Genomic DNA, 25,489 nt, shown 5'->3' with positions numbered 1-25,489 from the left:
CCTATAAAATAGTACCTTGATTTTAACAGCAAGCACTTAAATAATAAAATGCAGGGTGTACTGAAAATTATTACTCATGACACACTGAGGGAAACACTAGCAGAGTGGGAGGACAATCTCAATTTTGAGATAATCTCAAGATACAGCCTTTCTTTCTGATTTTGAATCTCTGTTTGTTCACTGGTTTTTATTAAGCCTGTTTGCATTAAAAAAATAGATGATCGTAATTTAAGCCTTTATAGCATATTGGTGGTGTAAGTATTCCATTGCAGTTCCTACATTAGAATGTCAAAAGCAGTGATCATACACTACAGGCTTAGACTTATTTTCATTTGAAGTCAGTTCTGTGCATGACCTCACTGAGGTCAGGATTTGACATGAAGTAGCCAGTTCACAGGAAAACCAGATGAATTTCAGCAATAAAGTTCCCCTTTCAGCTTAAACATTACTCTGTGAAACAGGAATGTATTTTTTAATTAGAAAGTTACTATTTTTTTAACTTCTCTAGGAGACCTCAGTAATTAGATACAGTTACTCTTCTAATAGCTTCTGGAGAAACATGATATAACAGCAATAAATTCCTTGCAGATGAACCAATGCTTTTGGAAGACCACGGAAACAATGAAATACAGGTGTTATGGGGACCCTCCTCAGGGTCCAACCATCAGGACAGCCCAGAATTTTGGCTTTCCCAGGAGAACAGACAAGAGTCAGTAGGGATGCATGAAGAAAAGAGAAGGAATGCTAGCATGGGTTAGATGCAAAAATGACAGACCTAGTCCTTTGTGAGGAAAAAAATAATCATATTTTTTTCTTTGTAATAGAGTTACATGCAGCAAAACTTCTTGATGGTGGGTCTGAATTATTTCCATGTAAAGAAAAGTACATCCAAGTACGTGTCCAGATAGTAAATGGATGAAAGCTGCTCTAAATAATCAGATGTAAAACACAGTAAGCAATACCAGGGTGACTTAAAACGAAACATAAACTACTGGTAAGCCTGTGCTACAAAATAATTACATTGTCTGAGCAATCACTTCTTGTACCTTCATAAAGTAAAAACAAAATGCAGTGAAAAGCAAAACATAAAGGAAACAGGAGGTAAAAGGTTATTGCACCTATTACCTATTATATGGAGTGGAGAAGGTTGCTAAAACAACATCCCGGCCATTGAAATGGATAACATCTGTAACTGCCTGCAGTATGTTAAAGTAGAAGTGTGAATCGCCAGGAACTGAGCAGTTCAAACGAGCCTTGAGAAAGGAAGTCCATTGTTTTTCCAGCACTCTCTGAGATCCTCCCATGTCATTTTTGCAAACCTGAGCCACCCTTGGGAAAACTACCTGGAAGGAGTAGAGCAAAAGTAACAGAGAAAATGAAATGTTTGTTTGAACTAAAAGACGTTTTTGGTGTTCTGTTTTTACAACATTCGGAATAACACAGCAAGGTGCTTAATTTAATCCCACGTCTCCATAATCTATGACAAATAAGAAACAGAGAAAAACTCAGCTTTGGAACAGCGTGCTATAAAAGATAAGGCTGTGGCATTTACTATACAGACATAAATCCTTCAGAAGATCTGTTCTCAACCCATATAAAACTCATTTCCATACAGACTGCTTAGCTTTCTATTTCCGCAAACAAAAGCACATTTTATGTTCACAATCCCTGCAACCCACGCTGCCTGCTCCGATTCTTGTGTTTTCAGCACTTAAAAACTATGCAAATCTTGCTGGGCTTTTATTCCTGCCCTCCACCTTCGTGACCTTGGTCAGCTTTTCTGACTGCCTAGTCAGAAAGCTATTGTGAAATTAGCAAAAGCGCACAAAGTATTTAATTATTCTTTGCAGAACAGCAGTGCACAAGATTCCTGCCCCTGTTTACTCAGCACTCCAATTCAGATTTCTTGAAGAAAAATATCACCCTCCTCTGGAATTAATTTTTAACAGCTGCCTACTATTCTGAACTATCTACACTTGCCTCGTGCTTTTTACGATTTGAGAAAAGATCTCCAAACATACACAATAAGAAACCATCCTGTTTCCTTTTAAGACAGTGCAATGTTTCACTCCAACCAACCTTTTGGCTTGAGCAATAGGAATCTTCTCAAAATTATGACCTTGTCATCATGATTTATGGTTCTCATTTCAAGGTCACTACTAACAGCATTGGTCCAAGACTAGCATATGTTTTCCTCCCCCTGAATATAACAAAGTCATCCAAGGCAATGTCTTTGACCTTACCTTTCCCATGCTGTTGTACTCCACTGCTATTTCCCGGAAGAAAAAGTAAATGTAATTGCCATAGTCTACTGCCTGGACAAAGTATGGTTCTAGGAAAAAAATCAAGACATCCTATTTAGGCATCATGTACAGCATATAGCATGCAAAGAGAAGCCAAATACATTTGCACTAAACATCCAAAGGTGAAATGCCCACATTAGGCAAACTTGCTCAGTTTCCCGAACGAGCAATATCACCACTGCAGAAGAATCACTGTCTGGGGGCAGCACAGATGGGGATAAGTATGTACAACCTCACTGAAAGGTAGTTAAGTGTTTGCCACCAATATATTAGCCCTGCATGGAGTATGAGGAAAGGTAAGGAGGCAGTGTATAATGGCATGCCTGAGGGGTCCAAGCAGTGCTCTTTATGGCATGCAGGCTGTGTGTAGGGAATAACAAACCATGTAACTGTTTCTGCCCACACGTGTCTGTAGCAGCAAGCAAAGTGGGACAGCTGAAGTCGACACCTGGCAAAACATTTCTGCATGCAGAAAAAGACTTCAAACTATGGCCTTGCTCACTGTTAAAATTACTCCAAATGCTAACTATTCATAACGCCTACATGAAGCTAAACAGCACTGTTCTTAACAATGAGGGCATTCAGAGCACAGAAACTGTCTAATTCAATGGCAGCTGTACAGTCCCTAAGACCCATAAAAGAAAGGCTTTGTGCAATATTTCCAAAATTTTATTTTCATTGATGAATCTTAATGTTACAGGACAAATCTATACCTCATGAAGCCTTGACTGTTACCTAACAGAGTCCTGGAGCACGAATATTTCAAACACAGCCCAAGCACATTGAGGCCTCCAAGTTCCAACCTTTACATCCAACAGCTGTAAACTGATGAATTTCACCTTGGAAAGCTCACTTCGAATATATATTCTGATATACCATGCTCACAGTTTCTGTCAGGTCCAGTAACTTGGGGTCAGGAGAAGAGGGAAAGAGATCAGTAGTTTAGTTCCTTCTTTTTGCCAGAAAGCATGGGTGAAATGAAGTGACAGAGACATCTGTCAGGAATCCAAGACTCTCATCAGAGATGTCACTTTTTTTGTTTTGTTTTGTTTTGTTTTGTTTTGTTTGTTTACCTACCTTTCAACCACTTTGAATCATGTTTAACTGTCCGCAGAGTTGGGCTGTCTCCAAGGCTCCGATATATGACTGCATCTATTGCAAGGAAGTCGGTCACTGTGGCAGAATACAGCTTTCCCTCTGCAGGGGAGGAAAGAAGAAACAAGAGGGGAGGAGCATTAGAAGTAATATAATAGCTTTCTCTCATCAATCAAATGAGATGGGACAAAGAAAATCATCACCAACTCCTTAGCAACACTGAAGAAAGAGGAGAAATCCAAGTAGGTAAATGGGACTGAGCCGTGAACAAGCAAGTCACCAATTTTCAAAATGGTAATTTCAGAGGAAGCTTGTGGGAGAAAAAGGCTTATAGAGCCATTCTTTTCCAGTTTATGTAAGTCATACCAAACTACTCTACACAGCTTCTGTGCATACACCTTTGCTTCAATGCTCATAAATTCTGCCAATATATGTGAGCAAAATAAACATGAAGAAGTCAGGGCAGGACTGTTACATTTAACACGGAAGGCAAACCAGACAGGTCTTAGGGACTATCAGCTAACTGACACTTATGCAAATATCTCCCTTTGAGAGCACTACTCCTCTGCCAAAGATCAGTAGCAAAAAATTAAGTTATGTGCAGGGAGCCTAGGCAAAACAGGGATGCAAAGATATGGAGGAGGATTGTCTATCCATGTTTCTTTTCTAAAACGTCTTTTAGGTATTTCCTGAGTAAATTACACATTTCTCTCTTAAAAAAAAAAAAGATAACAGAAAAAAAGAAAACAAGACAACAAGCAGTAAGAAAATATCCATAAAATGGCCCCAAAGATAAACCAAACATGCAAAACTATCAGCAGGTAATTGTGTAATATTTTTTCAGGTTATGCTAACTGTACAGGGATGTTTTCATGTGTAAGACAGATCTGGGAACATGGTGTCTGACAGGAAGGCAAAGCTAACTTCTGTCTTTAGTGTGTCTACTTATGTAGACATACACTGGGGCAGTTTAGTCTTGAGAAGACTGAGAGGGGATCTGATCGATGTCTATAAATATCTAAGGGGTGGGTGTCAAGCAGAGGGGGCCAAGCTCTTTTCAGTGGTGCATAGTAATAAGGAACAGTGGATATAAACTTGAACACAGAAGGTTTCACCTCAACATGAGGAGTGATGGAGCACTGGAACAGGCTGCCCAGAGGGATTGTGGAGTCTCTTCTGGAGACTTTCAAAACCCATCTGGACGCATTCCTGTGTGGACTACCCTAGGAGATCCTGCTTTGGCAGGGGGTTGGACTTGATGATCTCTGGAGGTCCCTTCCAACCTCTAACATTCCGTGGTTCTGATTCTGTAGACAGAATGGTATGTCTCGTTTGACAGAGATTATGTTGGGTGCTAGGCCTTGAGGGCACCAGCACTGAGGACATCCAAGACAAAGCAGAAGAGGCTTCTATTGGTTAAGCTCTTCTCATTGCATATATGGGCAAAGTTTAATTTCAGATCAAGATTTTAAAAATCAGACTGTTCTTTTAATTAGCAGGACTGTACTTTTTGTTCTGAGCCCACAAATACCATCATTATTTGGCTACTGAAAAATGGGCTTTCTTTTTTTCACAGCAAAACCAGAAAAAAATGCTTGCCAAAAAAAGCAGGGACTAAAACCAATTACAAAATAGAAAATAAAGATGACTTTTTAGATATGGATGCTCAGTGTTAATACAATCATGCATTTCTTTTCTTTCCTGCCAAATTCCTGAAGACCACGTGACCAACCACACTTCACCCATAACAGCTACAACAGCTACAGATTAGAAGCAGAGCCATATTCATGTAAGTGAACCCAATAGACCCAGATGAGATGGATTAGTGCCCTAAAATATTCTGAAACTGCTTTTCACTGCACTCAGAGAAGTTATTATGTGTATCAATATGTATGGCATATCAAACAGTGATTTTCTGAAGCTAGCAGATTTATGGGATATATTCTACAAGAATTTATTTGAACAGTTATGAAATTTATTCTGAATTGTCATGAAAGAGTATGATCATTTCTATAAATATTCCTTTTATCTTCAAATAATGCAAAGACTTCTTCAGGGACAGAGTGGGAGTCATCTTACCAAACTTCAGCTGAATACAAGGGAAATGTTTACATTAAGTTGATCATAAAGATTTTATTGGCCAGTATATTGACAATGTCCCTTCTGAAAGGTAATACAGACTACCTTATGGACTGGGAATCTGAGACACATGGGATAAGTCTTTCTCTGAAAGTGTTTCTCTCTTTCCATAGTTTATGAATTACCTGCTAGTATCAGAGAATCTCTATGTTACGTTCTTTTGACTGTAAGAAAGAAATTACATAGTAGTACCAGTACCATCCCCATTATTTTTAAAACGAAAGGACCCATTTATTTATATGATAAAGAGTTAAAGAAAAAAAATTTCAACCTGCTACAAAACCACTCCTTTGTGAGGCAGATGATGTCACCTCACATACACTAGTGCTTAATACAGCCCTTTGTCCACACTCAGTTGAGTGGCTGCAATGCTACACTCTTAAAGATGCTATTGCTAAAGTATTTACATGTAGCACCCAGGCTCTGCTTTCTAGTGTCATACTAGGAAGACTTACATTATGATGGGTGGCTGCTTTACCACCTCTTTTACACCCAAACCTCAATCAGTGGGGCTTACATAAGAGAAGTTCAATAAACAATTTAAACAGGAATTTCTGAAGAGAAAATACCACAGAGCAGGACAAATTAACCCTGTTAATAAACACTTATTTTTTTCAAAACTATTTTATTAGAAATTAGAGCTAACTGTGTTCTGCTGCATGCAGCATAAATCGCTATTGACCAACACACTCTTTTTTGTCTACAACAGCTGATAATACCACACTGAGACTTTTTTGCTTTAAAATAAAATTACCTTCCCTTTTCTTCTAGATCTAGAAAAAGGTACATCACTGTTATTATGTAGGTTGTTATGACGGTTAACTTAACCTTGGTTGTGAAAGAGCATATCCTGCCCTCTCCTCACTGAAGTTCACACAAGCCTTGACTTTCAAAAAGCTGGACAAAGACAGAAAAGGTGCCTCACACTGGTGTGTCAACATATAATCATGAATCCAGGAAATACTGAAAAACTGAACCAGGAAACTGAGGCTTCAGGCAATGTTTATGATAGTGAAGTTAATCCCAGAGAAGGGAAGGCTTCCACGCTAGTGATGTCCTTATACCCTCTATTTTCAGTCATTATTCACTCCCTCTGCCATGTTTTAGATTTTGCCATCCTAGACTCAAAAAATACAGTCCCATGGCAAGCCTGGGCTGCAGGACAGAAAGTAAGAACTTCATCTCCATCACTTTACCTGCAAACAACGCAACGTTGGCATGCTTTGCATCATAGGGACACCTGGCCATTCCGCTGAATTCATCTCCCAGGAACTCCAAGGTATCCATCTGAAAAACAAAAAGGAGCTCCTCAGACAGAGAAACAAAACATTTTACCCAGGATGGAGCTTCTAACAGTGTTTCTCTCCTTTCTCTAAGAGTGCTCCTGACTATGAATTAAACACCTGACAAAAATCACAGTGTTAAATAAAATCAGTCTGAAGACAATATCTCCAGTAAGTCAGGTATTCTTTTGGAGGTAGTCAGTCTATACTTTATCTGAACACAGGCTTCCTGGAGAACTGTAGCAGGCTATGTGGTCTGTGGTTCTGGCAAAGATTCAAAATTTATCCTCAATAATGATCCAACAGAAGTGCTCTTGTACACAGAAAAAAACTGCAAGCCACAGCAGTCAGAAGAAACAACACTAGGACAATTATCTGTGTGTGCATTTTTCTCCCCAAAGTCCGGAGATCCTTCTGCTCTAGTCTCAACAGTGGTGCTCTCTTCCTTGATTAGCATACTCAGAAGGATGCTCTCCAAGTCTTACTGTATCAGTTGAGTCTGTGTAACAGAGAAATCCTCTTACCATAAGGCAAGAATTAATCTGTGCAGGAATTGTGAAATGTGAGGTTTAAGTGTAACTCTTGGGAAATAAATTCACCCTGGGTACTGCTAATGATACAAATATACAGATCAACTTTACACTAAGTTCAAGAGGGTTTTGTGAGCTATGGGAGAAAGGTACGCTATTACATCTTTTAAGATTCTTACACTACTGTATTTTGGGAATAAGAATCTTTCTAGCATGTTCAAGTAGCTTGAGCAGCTCCTACAGTATAAATCATATACAGCACAGACTCACAGAGCATGAAGAATAACCCACCCAGCACCATCAACTACTCCAATCAATTTTTTAGCTTATATGTTACAGCACCCAAATCCTCCAGTGGTTGTCATAATTTGTTCTCTGTCATGTATCCCTCCTATCAAAATCCACTCTGAATGGAATTAGTTGTGTTTGCTCAAGGGCTAAAAAGCATTTCACATGATAGTGACAGGAAATGAGTTACAGTTCTAAGCAACTTTCCCTGCACAAAGCCCCACACTTCCACTGGCAAGACAGGGGAACAGCCCTGTTTTCTTTAGTGCTCTCTATATAATGTAAGAATACATGGGGGAAAAGCCAGGGAAGCTGTTGGAGACACCTTCTGCTGACACACAAAGGCATCACTACCCAGTGCCTGGAACTCAGAAATGGGTGAGGCTGTCTGCAGAGGCCATGCATCACAGAGAACGAAATACTTGGGTAAGGGTAAGGAGGGCTCCCTCACATCAGGATGACATGGAAATATGTGTTTGTATTAGAAGACAGCTTTCTAGTGAGGGGACTGGCTTGGATTTGTTAGCTGCTCTAATGGCCTTGATAGCCAAAAAATGACAAACTGTTCTAGAAGACTAAATACAGCATGAGACCCACAAGTTTTCCTGTATGCTAGGAGCAAGATAAAAAAAAAAATATTAAATAGCTATACCACAAAGTCAGCAGGCTCTTTCTTTTATTCAAATCTGATTCTTCTTCCAGAGACTGAAAGAGAAGATTACCCTGAACTTCTCTCTCCTGTTTCCTAGACTATAGCCATCACAATGGCTAAAAAAGGTACAGCAGCATTGCAGAAGACACAGCAAGTCACATCAAATAACCACTAAGGAAGTAATTTTCCTGGGTCTCACTAACTCTGAACCCAATTAAATGAATTAGAATTGTGCTGTGAGTTTATCAGAAACAGCATCAGCAAAGCTCAATTTTCTTTTTCCTGAAGAAGGATGAGAAATGACTTGTGGGACACAGCAGTGCCTGGAAAAGCAGAGACTGGATTTCAAGGGTCCAAGTAAATTCATTTCAAAGCTACTCCAGAGACATCTATTGCTGGTTGCTGTATCAGATATTGGTGCAAAACTGAGAAAAAGACAAATATATTTGAATAAATGAGCCCTGTTACAATACAGATAATGGGGACACACTACATCAAAGGAAGAAACTTTGGTCAAAAAATTAATGCGAAGTATTAATGGACCAGGGCAGTTTTCTAAACTGCTCTTGGTAATTCTTTGGTCTTGCACATCCCCAGCTAGTGAGCAACACATCATCCCCCTGCTGTACCTTTCCCTGTGGAATCTCCTCTCAATCACTTTTACAGCACACAGTGCCGTAGGATCTCAGTTTCCCTAGGAAACATGGGGGCTTCTGTATGGGAGCCACAGCTTCGTATCTGCTGGGTCCCCAACACTAATTTTCTCAGGTTTTACTGTACTAAGCTCTCAAATGTCTTGAGAACTGACTCTGGGATTGAGAACAGTACAATAGAGACATTTAAAACATGCTACCCCAGAAGTAAGCCTCAGTACCAGTCTGTGACTTGATGCAGGTGTCTGTGACAAGCTAAGGAACTTTCTGAGGAGTGACCGCATCCCTAAGCAGAGATCTGAAGGACTCTGCACCTATAGAAGGCAATGCAAGGTGGAAATATACTCTTGATCTGAAGGAGTTGCAAAGATGTAGGTAGTAAATTTGAGCAATCCTCAGAAATACAGTCTACATTCAGCTCTGTGGCACTGAAACAAGTGTGAATAAATGCCACAGAGCAGAATGATGCACTGTTGAATGACAACCTCGTACTGTTTCCAGCACAGCCACAATAAATCCAACAAAAAGACAAGGCATAAATGAAATCTCTCAAACAGATCACATACCTTGTAGTTCCTGCAAGAAGGGTTGAATGCATTTGTTCCACAGATAAACAGTGTATCCTCATTTCTTTTCAGGAGAACCTTAATAAAATTATGACACTCATCCTGAAGAAAAATAATGAAAAGTATTTCAACTACTGTATTTTAGGTGCCTGCTTTTATTTTTATGCCATGATATTTCATTGTCAGGGCTAAAATGAAATTGGCTGGTAGCGACTGGGATATTCTGGGCAACTATGTTTAACTGACAATGAGCAAGATCGAACTTTATATTCTAGTGGTTTAAAAATGCTTCCAATGAACTGATGATATGATACCTATACTATTGCTTTGATTTTGCTACTGTATGCACAGGTGAATTTTGTTTGAAAGCTGTTACTTTCTGCAAGAGTGAAAAACTTCATCTCTGTTGCTGTAAGACACTAGCATCACCAGTACAATGTATTGGCATAAAGCATATCTAACTAGAAAGGAGAAGCAGCTGCAAAGAATCAGAGAGTCTGCATCACAGAGTCATAGCTTACAGCAGGGTAAAATGGCTTTAAGAAACAGTCCTACAACTGTACTCATTCATGCTTTCTGTGCTTTACACAAACTTCTCTGTAACTTCCTTCAGGAAGATGGACAGCAGCATTAAGATTTGAGGCAATGGTAAACAAAATCAGTACACTAGGCATTATGTCCGAATTCCTCAGTGCTTTAAATATTTCAGGATTTTGCTGTGTATCCTGTCGTAATGTTTTATCACATTAAAAGTAAACTGTTATGCAAATTAAAGCCTTCAGTAAGTTGATGGAAAAAGCAATTACTGGCAAGAAGTGAATGGCATGATCCATTCCACATCACAGACAGCAGCCTGAGATAATAGTGAGGCAACTAAACTAAAGTGGCAGATGCAGAAGAAATGAAAATTGCCTACCTTATGTTTTCCCTTCATTCTGCATGTGTCTACATCAGCTTGTCTAGATTTCCATGTCAATTTCTGCAAGAATCAAGAAAGAAATCAATTAAAGCCCAGAGGTTGTTGCATTTGGTTTCTGAAGTAGAAGTCCCTTGGGGGAAACTAGTTGTGGAGCATATATTTATTGAAAGCTCCCTGCACCCTTTCTCCGTGATTAATTCACCACAACAATGAAAGATCAGCGATGTGGAGCATTCACTTAATTTTATGTCACCATCTATTCATTAGACTAGAAATGCATCCTTTATTTAAAAAAAAGCCTAAGCCAAAGGAAATCACCAAGAGGCTGACTGATGACTTTATCTGCTAAGACTCCTCCTCCAAAACATTTACAGGTAAATCCTAGGCTGGATTTGTTTGTAGTGAGTTTCAGGAGTGGTTAGATGTGGTAGATTGTTTGATGATTACAAAACTTTACTTAAAAACATATCATGTAAGACAGTAATACCTTAGGCACTACTGAAATTATATTCCTGACAGTGTTACCCATCAGTAAACTGATGTGCATTCATATAAGGGCTCCAAGCTGGAAGAGTAACCATGAGTATTTATTTCTATTACAAGCCTGTGCCCTGATTTTTTGACAAGTAATTGGGCATAAGCTCATCTTCAGCATCATTCACAGTTGTAATGAAACTCTTTCCCCTCCTACAGTGGAATTCATCCAGTGCCCAAATCTGCATGATCTTCTGCTGGGCCAAGGCTGTGCTTTGCCTGTATTAAACAATACAAATGCAATGCAAAGGAGCTGAAGGGAGATTATTTCTATACGTTTATGTTAGTATACAATATGGTAATGCAGACAAAGCTTTTCTTTAGCTGCAAATTCCATTGGAAATAATGTGAACACAGCTACAAAGTGATATACAATAAGATTTTATCTAGTGACTACTTGCATGAGTGAATAAAATTTGTATGTATGAAAACATGTAAATAGTACTTGCTTTTTGTGACGAAATTTTCAGTATACTTAATTGGTATAGTGTAGCTGTTATAGAAAACTTCTGAATATAAATTAATAGATGTTTCATCAGGGACCTCATTGTATTTCAGTACAGATTGCTTATCAGCCCAGCTAAATCATTTATCAGAAATTCACAGAGGACATGATTGCTATTCTAGCTCTGTCCAAATATGATTAGCAGTGCCATCTTACTTGCTTATTACAGTTTTTACAGCAGCCCTGGCAAGTTGTTTGAAACGGTGTCATCTTCCTACTTATTTGAAGCTTGTTCTAGTGTCCTTGGTTTCTGAATTATGATAAAAGCAACTTACTTTGCTAAAATAAATTTCTTCTGTATGTGATGTGTCCATATCAACAGTATAAATATGATCCCTGAAAACAAAAGCAAATGAATGTGAAGTCAAATGGAGTAGTCAGACAGTTAGCTTTCTATGAAGAGAGCTCTCTATCACAAGATAATCCATACTACATTTCAAAAAGAAACATCACAGGTCTTAACCAGGGAACATTACCAGCAGCATTGCTTGCTTATCCCAGAAAAGCACTTTCATATATAAACTGTTTCCTTCTAATTAAGAAAAAAGAAAAATGCTACAAAACTTCAAATCCCCAAGGGCAATTATTTGGAGAAATGAGATTTTCAAAAGGAAGTGAGCCTCATATAATTTCTGCTCTATAGGTCCTACAGCAGACGCATGCAGATGTTTTTGCATGTCCTGAAATAAGCTACATTAGCTCTTAGGCAGCCTTTGCCAGATTTCTGGGCTAGCAGCCACTGTGTCACATTTAGTCTTTCAGGGTTAAAAAGAGGTTAATTCTTATTTCTTTTTTTATCTCTTAAAAAAAAAATGTATAACCTCAGCTGTGATAATTTGGTAGACAATACCGTAGGCAACAGGCTGATGGCTATGAAATATTCCCAGAAATCATTTTTCTTTTTACACACAGGTGGCCAAACAAAATTGTAAAATACTCTTCTGAAAATAGTTCCCACTTCTTGCTTGCATTTACTTTTCTGTTTTCCTGAGAACTGGACCCTTTCTACAGTTAGCTGTCAATCTCTTCTTTGAAAGAGGAAATAGACTCAGCTACTCAGGTAAAGAGATATTTTAAAATATTCTCCTCTGTGTAAGCTGAAAACAAGGGCATCTCTGTATGGACCTAAAATTTGAAGAAAAAACCCCAACAAACCAACAACCCACAATGCTGTAGTAACTGCCACATGAAACTGGGACTAAGAATCTCATTTTTCCTTGAAATAACATTGGCTTTTTTCAAAATGCAGGAAGCTGTGCAGCTGGAGCAAGATCCACAGCATTGGAGTGGTCTGCTGAAAGTAGGATACAGACTGTTTCTATTTTAAAAATCACTGCTCTCAAGGTTAGCTTCATTTATGGTTTTGGAGAAACAGTGCTAGGCTCTTAAATAAAGCAAACAAGAGGAATAAGCAACACTTCTCTCATGTGGAGAAAAGAGGCAGCACTGTTACAGGGAATTGGCTTTTCAAAATCTGCTGCCTGCTACAGCACTTGAGGCTGTTTGCTTTTTAAGATGCCAAACTGCGGAGTTGTGGCTTTTCTTCTCCTCCGGACTCTGTAAAATCAGAGCTGTCATTTACTTCCAGCATGGGTTTAATGTTTCAGTCTGTTATTTGCCTGACTTTACTGGCAGAGCACTGATCAAGGTTGGTGCTGGACTAAAACTAACCTATTAGAATGGTATCAGCTTCATAGACCACTGCATGGTTCCCTTTTTATGTACCTCACTCTCTGTTGCTGTCACTCCTAATATAAAAAAGTGGGAATGAAATCTCTTAATTGCAAATCAGGTGTGGCTGGAGCCGTAAAAACCTTCTTCTAACACAGCTCTTGATTTTAATCATCAGTCTTGCTCTCCAGTGGTTATGAATTTTTCCTTTTAAAAAAAACAATTAGAAAATACAGTGGTGGTAGTCAGAATGAGTTATTTAGTTTCACTCTGAATGAACAGTTTTCAAGCAACTTACTTTTGGTTTAAGAAACAGTTCAAAGAAAACTCAGATGCTAAGTTACAGGATCATCCAAAAGAGGGTTAGTACCAGTCAAATTACATATCATTTTCTCATGCCATACATGAAACAGAAGTTGCTGACAATGTCATCAGAGAGCGAAAGAGCTGTCAAATTCATGGGAGGGCTCTCTAACCACAGACAATGTGGGATTGTCCTTGTCGTCCTTTTCCCACTGCTGCCCAACTGCTACTATCCACTAGCTGTGGTATGTGTACCGCTTGCTGCTAATTAAGTTATTCTAACACAAATTGACTTAATCCTAGAGCTTCCGTTTTTCCCACCTCCAGTCAGCAGAACCGAGTTTTGTTGCCATGGCATAATCTTGTGGAGGAAGGGAATTTAAATAATGCCACTGGCTGTGCATGACCCTTGGCCACTAAGTGCCTCCTCTGGAAATGTGTAACTGCAAATGAGGAGGGAGCCATCCCTAAGGCTTCCTATACTCAACAAACTGCTTTCTACATACAGATGAGAGGTGGCAGATAATGCGAACAAAAGCTGCCACTGTACAAGACAATAGGAGGAGGAGACATGGCAAACTTAGAACAGGGTGTGTATGAGTGGGTGTGGGTAAGTAAGAGAGAGATATCAAGGGTGTACCCTTCCCTACAAGAAAAAAAGAAAGCGGTCCTGGTCCTTTGCAGACTGCAAGCCACATACACGCACAGCACAGCTTCACAGGCTTTGGTTGAATTATTCTAATTGATATTGCTGATAACATGAAATAAAGACTTTCTGAAGTGACTCAAAATTTTATTTGGTAACAGCTAATACAGGAGTCATGTATCCCATATGAGAAAATAAGCAACTGACAGGCAGAAATAGTGTTCTGTGCCAATCATTCAATAATAAAGTGTTAGTAGTTCTCAACTCTGAAAGACCTCTCCTGCATAAGGAAACTGTCTGCAAAGTAAAAATTGATTTTCTAAAACAAGCCATCAAACGAACAAACAAAACCAAACCTAAACAACCTCCAAATAAAAACAATGTTACATCATTTGTTTTGAGTACTTTTCAGATAATTTGGTATAAACATAAACTTAGCATTGCTATAGTTCAATATTTTAAAAATAGCATAACAGCAACATCTCATATGATAACTAAGGGATTTGTGTTAGCTACAGTTTTCAATTCATCTTATTACTAAACTCTTTGAGAAACACTTTTGATTGTGTACACATCTGCTCCAGTTTCTAGATTTACTACTACCTCTACCGGAGATGTGGTATTGCAGTTATAAACCTTCATTCATAGAAGTTATCAAAGAATGACTAATTTTCTGAAGTTTACTATTTAAATATAAAAATGACCTTTGAATTTTAAGTTGTATCACACAAACCTCTCAGCGCAGCAGGGACTTTGTTCAGTAACTTGTGGAGGAGGAAAAGAATACGTCAAAGAGTTTTAGAATTACTAAAGGAAAAAAGTGTAAGGAGATTTTTTTTTTGTCCTTGTGTAAGCAGAAAACAGACCAAGTCTTTATTCTTGGCAAGGAGTATATAAGCACTCTCATAATAGTAAACTGATACAAATACATAGCTACACAATATGTAAGAATGCATACTCATACATACTGGTGCACATGCTATCCCCCCAATATTAGCAATCTTTATATAATATATGCACACAGTGGTTTCATATCCCAAAATGTTTTGCTGGGTTTGCCTGCTGTAATGCCAGTTAACAGTCTAATTGTGTCGATCTCAGTCTAGGAACAAACTATGAAAACAGTGGAGCAAAATCTACAAAGCGGATTTACCACCTTCTTGCCGAAAATGATTTCCTAATTTAAAGGAAAACAAATAAGGAAAGCAAAGGGAACTCAGCCATGAAAAGGAGGAAATCCTGTCACCACCTTTCAAACCCCTTCAGACCACTCCCCTGCACAGCTCATTATCAGCACTAAATGCAGGAAAAATAATAATCCCCAAACTCAGTCAAAGCACAGGGAGGCCTTGCAGTGGGGCTGCCCACTATTTGTGCCCTACAGCCAACGGTGCTGCAGCTCCCACGGATGGGCTTTTTGCCCAGACTTGATGCAATGGCTCAGCATGAGTGAGAAACCAGAGCTCTGCCATGAAGACCCTGTACAAATGGGCATATGCAAGAAGCCTGAAGCAGCCAAGCTTAGATGGGAGAGCTTCAATACCAGGGTAGAGGAATAAGTAGAAATGAGGTGTTCCAGCATCCAGGAACGTGACTGTGTTAGAAACAGCACTCAGTGATTCTGCTGGTGTAATATAACCAATTACTTGATGCTTAGTGGAGATTGACAAGCAGGTCTCCATCACAAGACATGGAAACATCACAGAATCACAGAAATACTCAGGTTGGAAAAGACCCTTAGGATCACCAAGTCCAACCTATAAGCCTACTCTACAAAGTTCACCCCTAAACGACATCCCCAAGTACCACATTGAAACGAGCTTTAAACACATCCAGGGTTGGTGACTCAACCACCTCCCTGGGCAGCCCATTCCAATGCCTGACCACTCTTTCTGTGAAAATTGTTTTCCTAATGTCTAGTCTAAACCTACCCAGTCATAGCTTGAGTCCATTCTATCATTAATTACCTGAGAGAAGAGACCAGCAACAGCCTCTCTACAACACCCTTCAGTCTCCTCTTTTCCAAACTAAATAGCCCCAGCTCCTTAAGTTCCTCCTCATGAGATTTATTCTCCAGGCTCTTCTTCAGAATAGGACCAGAATAGGGCTGCTAGACACATCTGACCACCCAAAGGATGAAGAATGGCTGTTTGAGAAGAAAGCCAGGCAGCAACCAGAGGCTGCCAAGGGCTTTGAGGACATGGCTGGTGGTGAGAGGCTGTCTGTTCAGCATCTGTTCCCTCTCACCTCCTGGCCATCTCACCCACCACTTTTCCCTTCTGCAGGAACAGCCCGGCTCTCTGTGGCACATATAGAAGGATGCATGTTTCTCCAATGATGAGGACCAGAAAACAAGCAGGAAACAAGCTGCTACCAGAGAAGAAGACTGCAGAAAGGTCTCAAACAGGATCTGAGTTCAAGAGCTCCTGAACTAGACTATCAACACTTGCTAATGCAGACCCTTCTTGCATTAAACCTGCACTCTCTCAGACTGACAATCTCCCTTGCTAACAACAGGCATGGAGAGGAAGTGTTAATGGCTGAACCGTGCCAGGTTGGCAGCTGCATAAACTGGTGTAGCTCCACTGAAGCTGACAGTGCCATGCTGAGCTATGAAAAATGAATGGGTGGCTCTATATACAATTTTTATAAAAAGACATGTGCTTGTATCTGCACGGTATAGTTCTCAAAAAAAAAAAAAAAAAAAAGGAAAAAGAAAAATCCGGACACAAAATTCAATTAACCTTAATGAGTACATCAAAGAACAGCAGCAAAAATGCTTGCCTCTTTTTTTGTCTTCATATATTAAAACCATGCCTAAACCAGCAATGTTACAGTTGAATAAATTTTAATCTGAAAAAGCATTTGTGCACCAGCAGAATCATTCTCTACAATCTGTCACTAATGGTGTGCATTAAAAAACCTGCAGGATGAGAATGGACTCTCTCCTTCATGGAGCTCAATAATTCCTCTGGCAGTTTCCCTCTTGTTGGGCAAAGAGAGGCAGAGGTGCATAATCCTGACAGGATTGGCTCAGCATCTCATAACAACAAACTTTAGCTGATTAACAAGATTTCAAATATGTCTTACTAACAGGCTGCAAAGCTCATTCTGAGTGTGAAAAAAAAAAGTAAAATTAACATTTCTGGCAGAGAAAAATCTAAGAATGTCCCTCTTCTTCCTCCTCTGAAAGCAGAAAGGGAGAAGTGGCAAAGAGGGGGACTACCGACCTAGCAGCAACGTAGAGGGTCCTGTTCATGACCATGACCAGCTGGATGTCCAGCCGGTGTCTCTGCGTGGTGTTCCGCCCTGGTTTGTGACCCACAAACACCGGATACTGTCTTGTATCTGCAGGAAGAGGAAAAAAAACCAATAGGGTCAAAAGAGAATCACAAAGTAAAGCAGTACTAACATAGAGCACTGTGAGGAACAGCTATGGCCAAAATCTGTGGTTTCTGTTCCACCCTGGCAGTGCAGCCTTGGGTTGGAAGGCAAGAGCACAGAGGGCTGGAGAGTTCTTCAAGGTTACAGTCTTTGCAGATGCAAAGGAGAAAGTCATCACCTTTGTAGAAGACAAAAATTCTAAGGTTTTTAGACTATAAAGCTGTTCTGGAGCTCTTGGCGCAAAGGTATAGGGCACTTTCTCACAGTTTTTCTTCTATTGCTTACAGAGCTTAAATGCTTTCTCCTGACTGCCAAAGCGTGTCTAGCAGGACAAAGCTGTTTCACAGTGGCACATCAATCACCACAATAACAGGACTGGTAGAGGTTAAAGCAAAAGACTTGGCTATTCTTGATTCAAACTGCCAGATCCCTCAGTTTCCCCCAGGACTGGCCTGCCATCCTAGAACAGCTGTGGGGATTTGTGAGAAATGGTGGCAAACCGCCACTTAAACTTTACAAAATTAAAGTCACTGCATATTATTTTGGCAACCCAACTGACACTCCGGTTCTTCTGTCAACAAAACAACACTACTGAGTGGAAGCTCTATACTGAGTTCATGCTATCAACCAGTCAACTTTCCCCCACCCTCTACCAGTCAGCAGGACCACCTATTCACTCTATTTCCACACTTTTTTTTTTTCCCCTTGGGAGACCTCAGCATATACAGGGTGCGCTGTTGCTCTCCAGACAGCCTGTGCATACAGCCCATAACAACAGTGAACACTTCTGACCAAAGGCCACCTTGCTGTGAAGACTTCATATGTACATACTATCATTGTATCTAGATGCACAAACTAGGTGGCTGGTTAAATAAGAAAAATGACAGTTATAAAACAGGTGATGGATAAACCTCTCAGAAGTTTTGTCATCAATGCAGAGCCGGCTAGCATGTAGCTATACCTGAGCCTTTTTCTAATCAATATGTGTTTCTGGAGCTGTTTAAGGAAGTGTGTTTATTCATAATCTCAGCTACTGCTTTAGTGTTTTCAGCGATTCTCCTCTGAAAGTACTTTCCCTGCTAAGTATTGACTCACAACATGGCTTCAACAAAGCACCTGAGAGTGCCTTTTGTTAGAAAGTCTGGTCATAGAACTGCATACTAACAGGAACTTCCTTGCAAAACAAATGCTGAGAATTCTTGCAGAAACAAATTAAGCAGCCCAGGCAGCTTAATCCTTCTGACCAAGTCCCACGTGCAAAATGCCAAGTTTAACTGTCAGGCTGTTCTCTATCCTCCACCATGTGCTCTGTGAATAATGGATCTAACATGAGCTGGGAAGCTGTACATTTATGTGCACTTTGGCAAGTCATATGGCAGAAGAAAAAGTTATCCTGTGTTCCATTTCTCCAAAACAACCAAGACTGGCTATTTCCACACTATCAAGGCCAATTAGCGTCACCCTCCTGGAGGATGAAAACAGTGTTTTTAAAGACCACAGTGGTTATACTAGACATATTTCAGTAGGGTTTGCTTCACAGCAGTTCCTGCCCTGTTTCTGTATTCCAGATGGCTATTAGCATCTGGATCACATGAAGTGACATCTTTCAGCTTGGTGCTACCCAAGCTTACGAGTGCCAAGGCCACTCCAAATCACAATAAGCTAGGACAAGCAAGAGTTTCACTTTAAAATCAAACTTCTGACCCAAAGGAGGCTTGAACATAAGCATACTCATTGGTGACTTGCTATTCCTTAGCATACTTTTACAGACCCAGACACTAAAGACTTCCTTTTAAATATCTGAACCTTTGGGACTTCAAAGACTTTTTATTTGCAGCAGTTGTAATTGTGATGAGGCAAATGTGAAAGGATCAGTTATGCTAATCCTGACTTGCATAGAGAAATACACAAAAAAGCTCTCCTCCTCTTTAGGCAGCAAATTTCAATGCCAATTCACAGCTGTCTGTGTTACCCCAGATTTTGGAGTGTTTGACCATTACTGCTGGTTAGAAAGAAGAGACATGCCACTACAAAAGACTCTTAGTATTGATTTGAGGTTTAGCTGCATTTCCAGCTCAGTAAAACATGTCTAATATTAAAGTAGAATTCATCAGAGTTAGAAGAAAAAAGTTTGTATTAGATCAATAAATAATGTTTTCAGAGCTGTTACTTCAGTGTGCTGTGCTTGATACTGAGGCTTCACTGCTTATTCCAAACTACATTTTCACAAGTCGGGTGAAGGACACTTTCATTATGGGGCAGAACATGAAGACTTCCTTCCTTTCCTGCTGGAAAGAGCTAGTTGAATGGTCAGTTTGAGAAGGAGAAAGGCTTTGGATAGGGCTTTGAATGAACAAGCGGTTTACCACCCAGTACTTATAAGTCAACATGAAAAAAATTATATTCCTATGTTACTAATTGAGAACATAAATTGGCTGACCTGGGAGACACCAAGAAAAAAATTATTCACTGAAATAGTAACAAAATACTGTGGAAGTTCTCTGATCAGTATTAAGCAAATAAAGACCTTTGGCCTCTTATACTTACAGTTGCCATGCGAAATACTGATCGGCTCAGAATCTTCTGGGAAACCAGCCCCAGCAAAGTGTAGCAGTGTGAAATATAGCAGCAAGGCTTCTGACCTCATAGTAGTTCAGCTGGGAGGCTTCACTTCTTCACTTCACCCTGTGGAAAGCAAACAAGGGCTTAAGTGTCTTCTGTTGATTCAGTTTTAACCACTACATACATAAAGTTAAAAAGAGTCAATATAAAGTAGAAGGAGCTTTCTTCTCAAGCCTCTTGCCTGAGGAAGTATGTCATGTTTCTAAGCAGAAACTGCCCTACCATGCCCCAGCAGTGCCACATCTTGCTTGAGGATAGACATAAGTGTCTGTGTGTGATGAAGAATTTTACCTCTCAGCTGCCTATATGCAATAAGGAAGACTCATCTCCTGCACTGATTGACAGTTGACAAGAATTTCCCAGGAAATATTTTGTTTCCCCCTTCTTTGGTGTACATAATTAGATGATAACATGATGACACACACCATAAACAAAAAAGCCACACTATGTTCCTCTGGTAAAGAGATTAAGGTTTATAAGACGGGACTGATTCATACCCTGCAGAGTTGTGAATCAAGTGAAGAAACACTGAGAGAGCTTGATGGAGCATGCAGAACATGTCACTGGGCTTTACCATAAAAATATGTACCCATAAATTTAGGTGCCATAAAACCAGTACTCCAACTTGTGATAAAATAAGGGAGAACGGAACTGTCTAAACCCAGCGTTTTTCCCCTGTGTTCCACTGATGCATTCACTTATTCACATTTCATGTATAAAAATATCCCTAAATCTTGAAGATAAAAGGAACCACAGGGGCCTTTGGATACAATGAAAGAAAACAGCACATAATACAGTAAATAGCTCATAATTCCCAGGCAAATTTCACAGAGACGTTGATCTGCAGGGGAAATGAGTGTAAAAGTGGGGTTTTCTTTTCATCCCTTCCAGAGTTTCAAACCTTTGATGATGCCTGCCAAAGATTCCTTTTGAACAAAGCTATTTTACAGTAGTCTGTCAGTCATTCAAGATTTACAGGCAGAAAGTCAAACTTCATAACCTACATAGTCTTTGAAACTTAATTTGGCAAACAAAGTGCTAACTTGCCCTTCTGCAACACCATTTAATATTAAATACCTATGCTTCCTTTCTCAATGCCAAAAAAAGCATTAACAAATCTTAAGTACTGCATTTTCATTTTTTAATTTCACAGACACATCTGATTCCTCATCTTTTACCCAACTGAAAAATGTCACAATAATTAACTTGCCTTATCAGATATTTGCTTTCAAATAAAATTTCAGTTCCTAAAACTGGATTGGAATAGGGAATCTGTTGCAGGGCCACAAAGTTCATAAGGGTTAATGATTTATTATACTCTGTGTTTGGCTATTGTTATTCAAACACCTAATTTGGAATCTTGGCTGATTCTCTATTTCTCTTAATAAAATGACAGACCAAATTAGACTGAGACTAGGAAAAAAAATAATGTAAGGCAATGACTGACACTTGTACTGAATAAAGTGTCAGACGGATGGTAAAGGATAAAAATAGCAAGAATAAATGCAACACAATGCAGACACTGTCTATTATACTTCATATGAGAATACATACTAGAAGATAGTACATGCAAGCCCCAAGAGAAGTATTTCTATCACTGGTTAGGCTGATAGCTGCGTATGACTACTGATACATCTCTGTCTTCAAACACTTTCTGTACCTGTTTCCTCCATTTGTCTCTTTAATCACCTCTTATACATTCTCTCTATTCTCTGGGGCAGATACTGTTTCTATTTGTTTCCATGCTCAAGAAACATCATCTGGAGTCCTTAGGAATGCCCAAAGTAGAAATAAGCAGCAGAAATAAATATAATGCTTGGAAACACAGCTTCCCTTGAAGGGTTTGAATTAAAAGTGAGATATACACGTTAAAGGGGTAATACCTTTCTTTCTGCATATATTTTTAAATGTAATTTTACCACTTTAAAAAATTTGCCCTGTAAGCACACTGCAAAATGACAAAACAAAATGCCTTAATACATAAATAGATTTAAATTCTTTCTTTCTTCAAATAGTTGCCCTCTAATGCAGAAGTCTTTTCTCAAGTGCACATGAACAGCAGTGGCTTAAAACGAAGAACTTATCAAGCAATCCAATTCTTCCACTTAAAGCTTATTCATCCACAGTATCAGTCTGCAGGCTGACAATTCAAACCACTTGGCTCACAGTGCCAAGGCTGTGAGGCTTTGGAGCATAAGAATAGCTGCATTCTGTTACTCCCTATCAGCACATCATCCTCTATCTAACAATGTGTGTACGTTATGAGGAAAGCATTATGGTACTGCAGCAATGGTATTGCTGCCACTCCACTTCAGAGCTTGTAAAACTTTTCCCTTGGGTGATTCCACACCGTCATTCCATGCTTCTCATTCTGACATGTGTACTACACTGCATGTATATGTATGGGAAAGAGCTTGCAGAAAAATGAACGATGTCCAGCATGCTTACTTAAAATTTTATTTACATGTTATTGGGTCAGATCGTTTTTCTTTTACCTGAAAAAGAATTTACTGACAAATGAACTGATACATTGCCTTCTAACAATGACTAAACAGTAAGTTAAGTTAAGTTAAGTATTTGCAATTCTCCATCATTCTTAAGGGTAGCTTCTGGGAAAGAAAAGAGGAAAAAAAAAACCTAATTCTCTGTCACTCTAGTGTGAACATAGTTGTTTAAATTCATACAGAGTAAATGCAAAATGTCTGCTTCGACCTGTCAATGATTCAAGTTGGCTACAGATCTGTATCAATCCCTGTGATAATAAAGTAACATCAAGTAAGACACCAGTTGCAGCTAATTTCCACCCAAACCCAGCTCTTTACTAAGAGGTAATTTTTCAAACACAAAATTACTTTTACTGCTATCACAATGGCTGGAAGAGCCATACTATTTCAGTGGAATTTCAGAAGTGCTGATTCAAGAAGGTCACACTTATTTTTAGTATAAATTTCCTTTTTAGTAAATACTCAACTCTGGTTGGCCTCCTGGGAGTGATGCAAGTGTTCCTGCAACTATACTGAAACTACCTTCTACTCAAAAGTGCCTGTGAAAACAGTGCCTGATAAAGCATGAGTAGGTAGATAGTGATGCAGAATGAGTACAGGCACTGTCTCCAAATAAATGTTTTACAAACATCAGTGAAGAGATCTTCAGTCAGTGTAGACCACTGCAGTTCAACCTGGCCTGCATTAAGCAATACTTGTTGAAAGAGAACTGACTCTAAGAAATCCAGTTCTCTGGACTACCACTCCTGTTGAAGGAAGCCAGTGGTGACAAGAAGAGTGAGTTTTGGTGGCGTTTTTTTCAGCAGACATGCTAAGAAAATACAGCCCTGCAAATGTTTAAGAGCATGTTTTATAGCCTATGTCTAATGTGATGACTTGTAGCCATTGACTTGGTGGAATAGATCATATTTCTTCTGAGCTTCAAAAAAACTCCAATTAGGCATGTTCCTTGCATGCTTAAAACCAGTAAAAACACAACTTTACACAAGATACTTTGGTGCTTTCGTTTTCTTTCTGAAGCTGATGATTTCAAATACATATGTGAGATGACTTGTTCTGCTTACTTCTGTGTTCTCTTTTTTCTTTTTTTTGGTCATACTATGAGTAACTATAAATAAATCATTGAATCTCTTACCACATAGAAATCAAGGTTTTGCCTTCCTAAGTGGAATAGTTTTTCTGGTTGTACACTGAAGCCCAAAGACGAACTGTCTCTAACTAGGACAACATTTGGTTACCAGTGCAATATAGTTTCTATTGCTATTATATTTACTCACTCAAAGCCTACACATACACATACACATATACCCACCACACAGATGTTTCACATAGGAGCATTTAATTTTGTAAAAATGCTACTGGCATGCTGGCATGAAGGAGTTTCTGAAGCTAAGAAACTAATTATCATTCCAAATCAAGGAGAAAAGTATGATTTTTCTGTGCCACTATGGCTATCCATGGCTATCTCAGCCAACAAGAAGCCACCTTGATGAGTCCTGCTTTTGCCTTCTGGTATTTTTAGCATTCAGTGAACAACACTCTGGGTGGAAATGCATTTACAGTAACTGCTTGGCTAAGGAAATGATTACATGGCTGCTGCCAAAATACCCTAGTAACCAGCTTTTAAGTTCCAGAAAGGTTATACAAATCACAAGAAAAATCCTAAATGGAAGAGTTAACTTCCTGGTATACTTCATGAAAGTGTGAGGCCAGATTTGGTCTTGAGAACAAATTCAATAGCAGCAGGAATGACTACATAGACACATCTACAAATAACTACTGAAAGGAACACTCTTCCATGTTACAAAATCTCCTATCTTGTTGCTTTGGCCTCACTGTATGCTCAGCTAACCCCAGTGCAACTCCAAGTAAAGCCCAAATATGTAACCATGTCATAATTTTCCCATGGCACAGTAAACCTGCTCAGTAGCACACAGATCTTGTAATATTCATTTACTACAAACCCCCTTTGTACCATGAGGGGTTGTGTTCATACACAACAGCTGCATTTTGATCCACAAATTATTAAGGTTAATGTGAGAATTAGCAGACAAAATTCAATGATCTGTGTTATGCATGAAGCAAGACCAGAAAACCTAATAGCCATAAAAAACCATGACTGTCTTAAACAATTTCTTCTGTTTCTACACACATGTATAAATAATTAATTCTTAACAAAAAAAAAAAAAAAGAAAAAAGACAGCAAATCCAGTAAGAAGGAACAGCATTTAACCAAACAGTGAGGAAACTAAAAAAACATTAGGTGTATGAATTTAAATTCCTACAAAAGGAAAAATACGTGACTGGAAAAGTACCAGACACTAAACTGAACCCAGAAATTATTGACAAATAGCTCCTCTCCTCACTTTCAACATTTCTTGCCCTGTGAGAAAGAAAAGGACCATTAAAAAAAACCCTCAACCAACCACCCACCACCACCAAAACAAAACAAAACAAAAAAAATCACACCCCCCCACCAAACAAACAAACAAAATGTTAGAGTTGCATAACAGAGGTAACAAAAAGATTTGAGAATCTACTGCAGTAAGAGCTTTGAAGGAATCAGAAGTGAATCAGGAAGCAAGTGAATCAGAAACCCACATTCTACACCAGTGTCTTGTTGAAAACAACTTACAGAGTAAGATCTGTCTACCCATACAAGAAAAAAACATTTTTATCTACACAGTACATGCTTTGCCATGTTGAAGGTAAAGCACAGAAACCAGTCGGTGGACCTGACTGCTGTTCCCTGCTATGGTACAAATTTGCCATGCAGTGCTGGCAAGCATCCTTCATCTCTTTGGCTGAGCCTTTGGAAATCTCTGAGTGGAAGATTACTGCTATTTATCCCTTTAAATTCACAGGTCCTAGAAAGTGAAAGACAAGAGTTCT

General features: G+C 39.2%; 1 protein-coding gene across 4 annotated transcripts in view; it reads right to left on the bottom strand.

The window, feature by feature from the left end:
- SEMA6A (semaphorin 6A) overlaps positions 1-20,118 on the bottom strand; it is a 60,893-nt gene extending 40,775 nt beyond the window's left edge. For all 4 annotated transcript variants that reach the window (XM_054398248.1, XM_054398250.1, XM_054398249.1 and 1 more), the window contains exons 1-9: positions 20,019-20,118; positions 17,318-17,435; positions 11,743-11,803; positions 10,426-10,488; positions 9,510-9,611; positions 6,734-6,824; positions 3,381-3,500; positions 2,244-2,332; positions 1,126-1,343 (exon numbers count right to left, since the gene is read on the bottom strand). In XM_054398248.1, the coding sequence (XP_054254223.1) occupies positions 1,126-1,343; positions 2,244-2,332; positions 3,381-3,500; positions 6,734-6,824; positions 9,510-9,611; positions 10,426-10,488; positions 11,743-11,803; positions 17,318-17,435; positions 20,019-20,118 (962 nt within the window). The remainder of the gene's footprint in view (positions 1-1,125; positions 1,344-2,243; positions 2,333-3,380; positions 3,501-6,733; positions 6,825-9,509; positions 9,612-10,425; positions 10,489-11,742; positions 11,804-17,317; positions 17,436-20,018) is intronic.
- Positions 20,119-25,489: the final 5,371 nt, after the last annotated feature.

Source organism: Indicator indicator, chromosome Z, assembly GCF_027791375.1.
Source record: "Indicator indicator isolate 239-I01 chromosome Z, UM_Iind_1.1, whole genome shotgun sequence".
Lineage (NCBI taxonomy): Eukaryota > Metazoa > Chordata > Aves > Piciformes > Indicatoridae > Indicator > Indicator indicator.
This window is presented reverse-complemented; position numbering and strand designations above follow the sequence as displayed.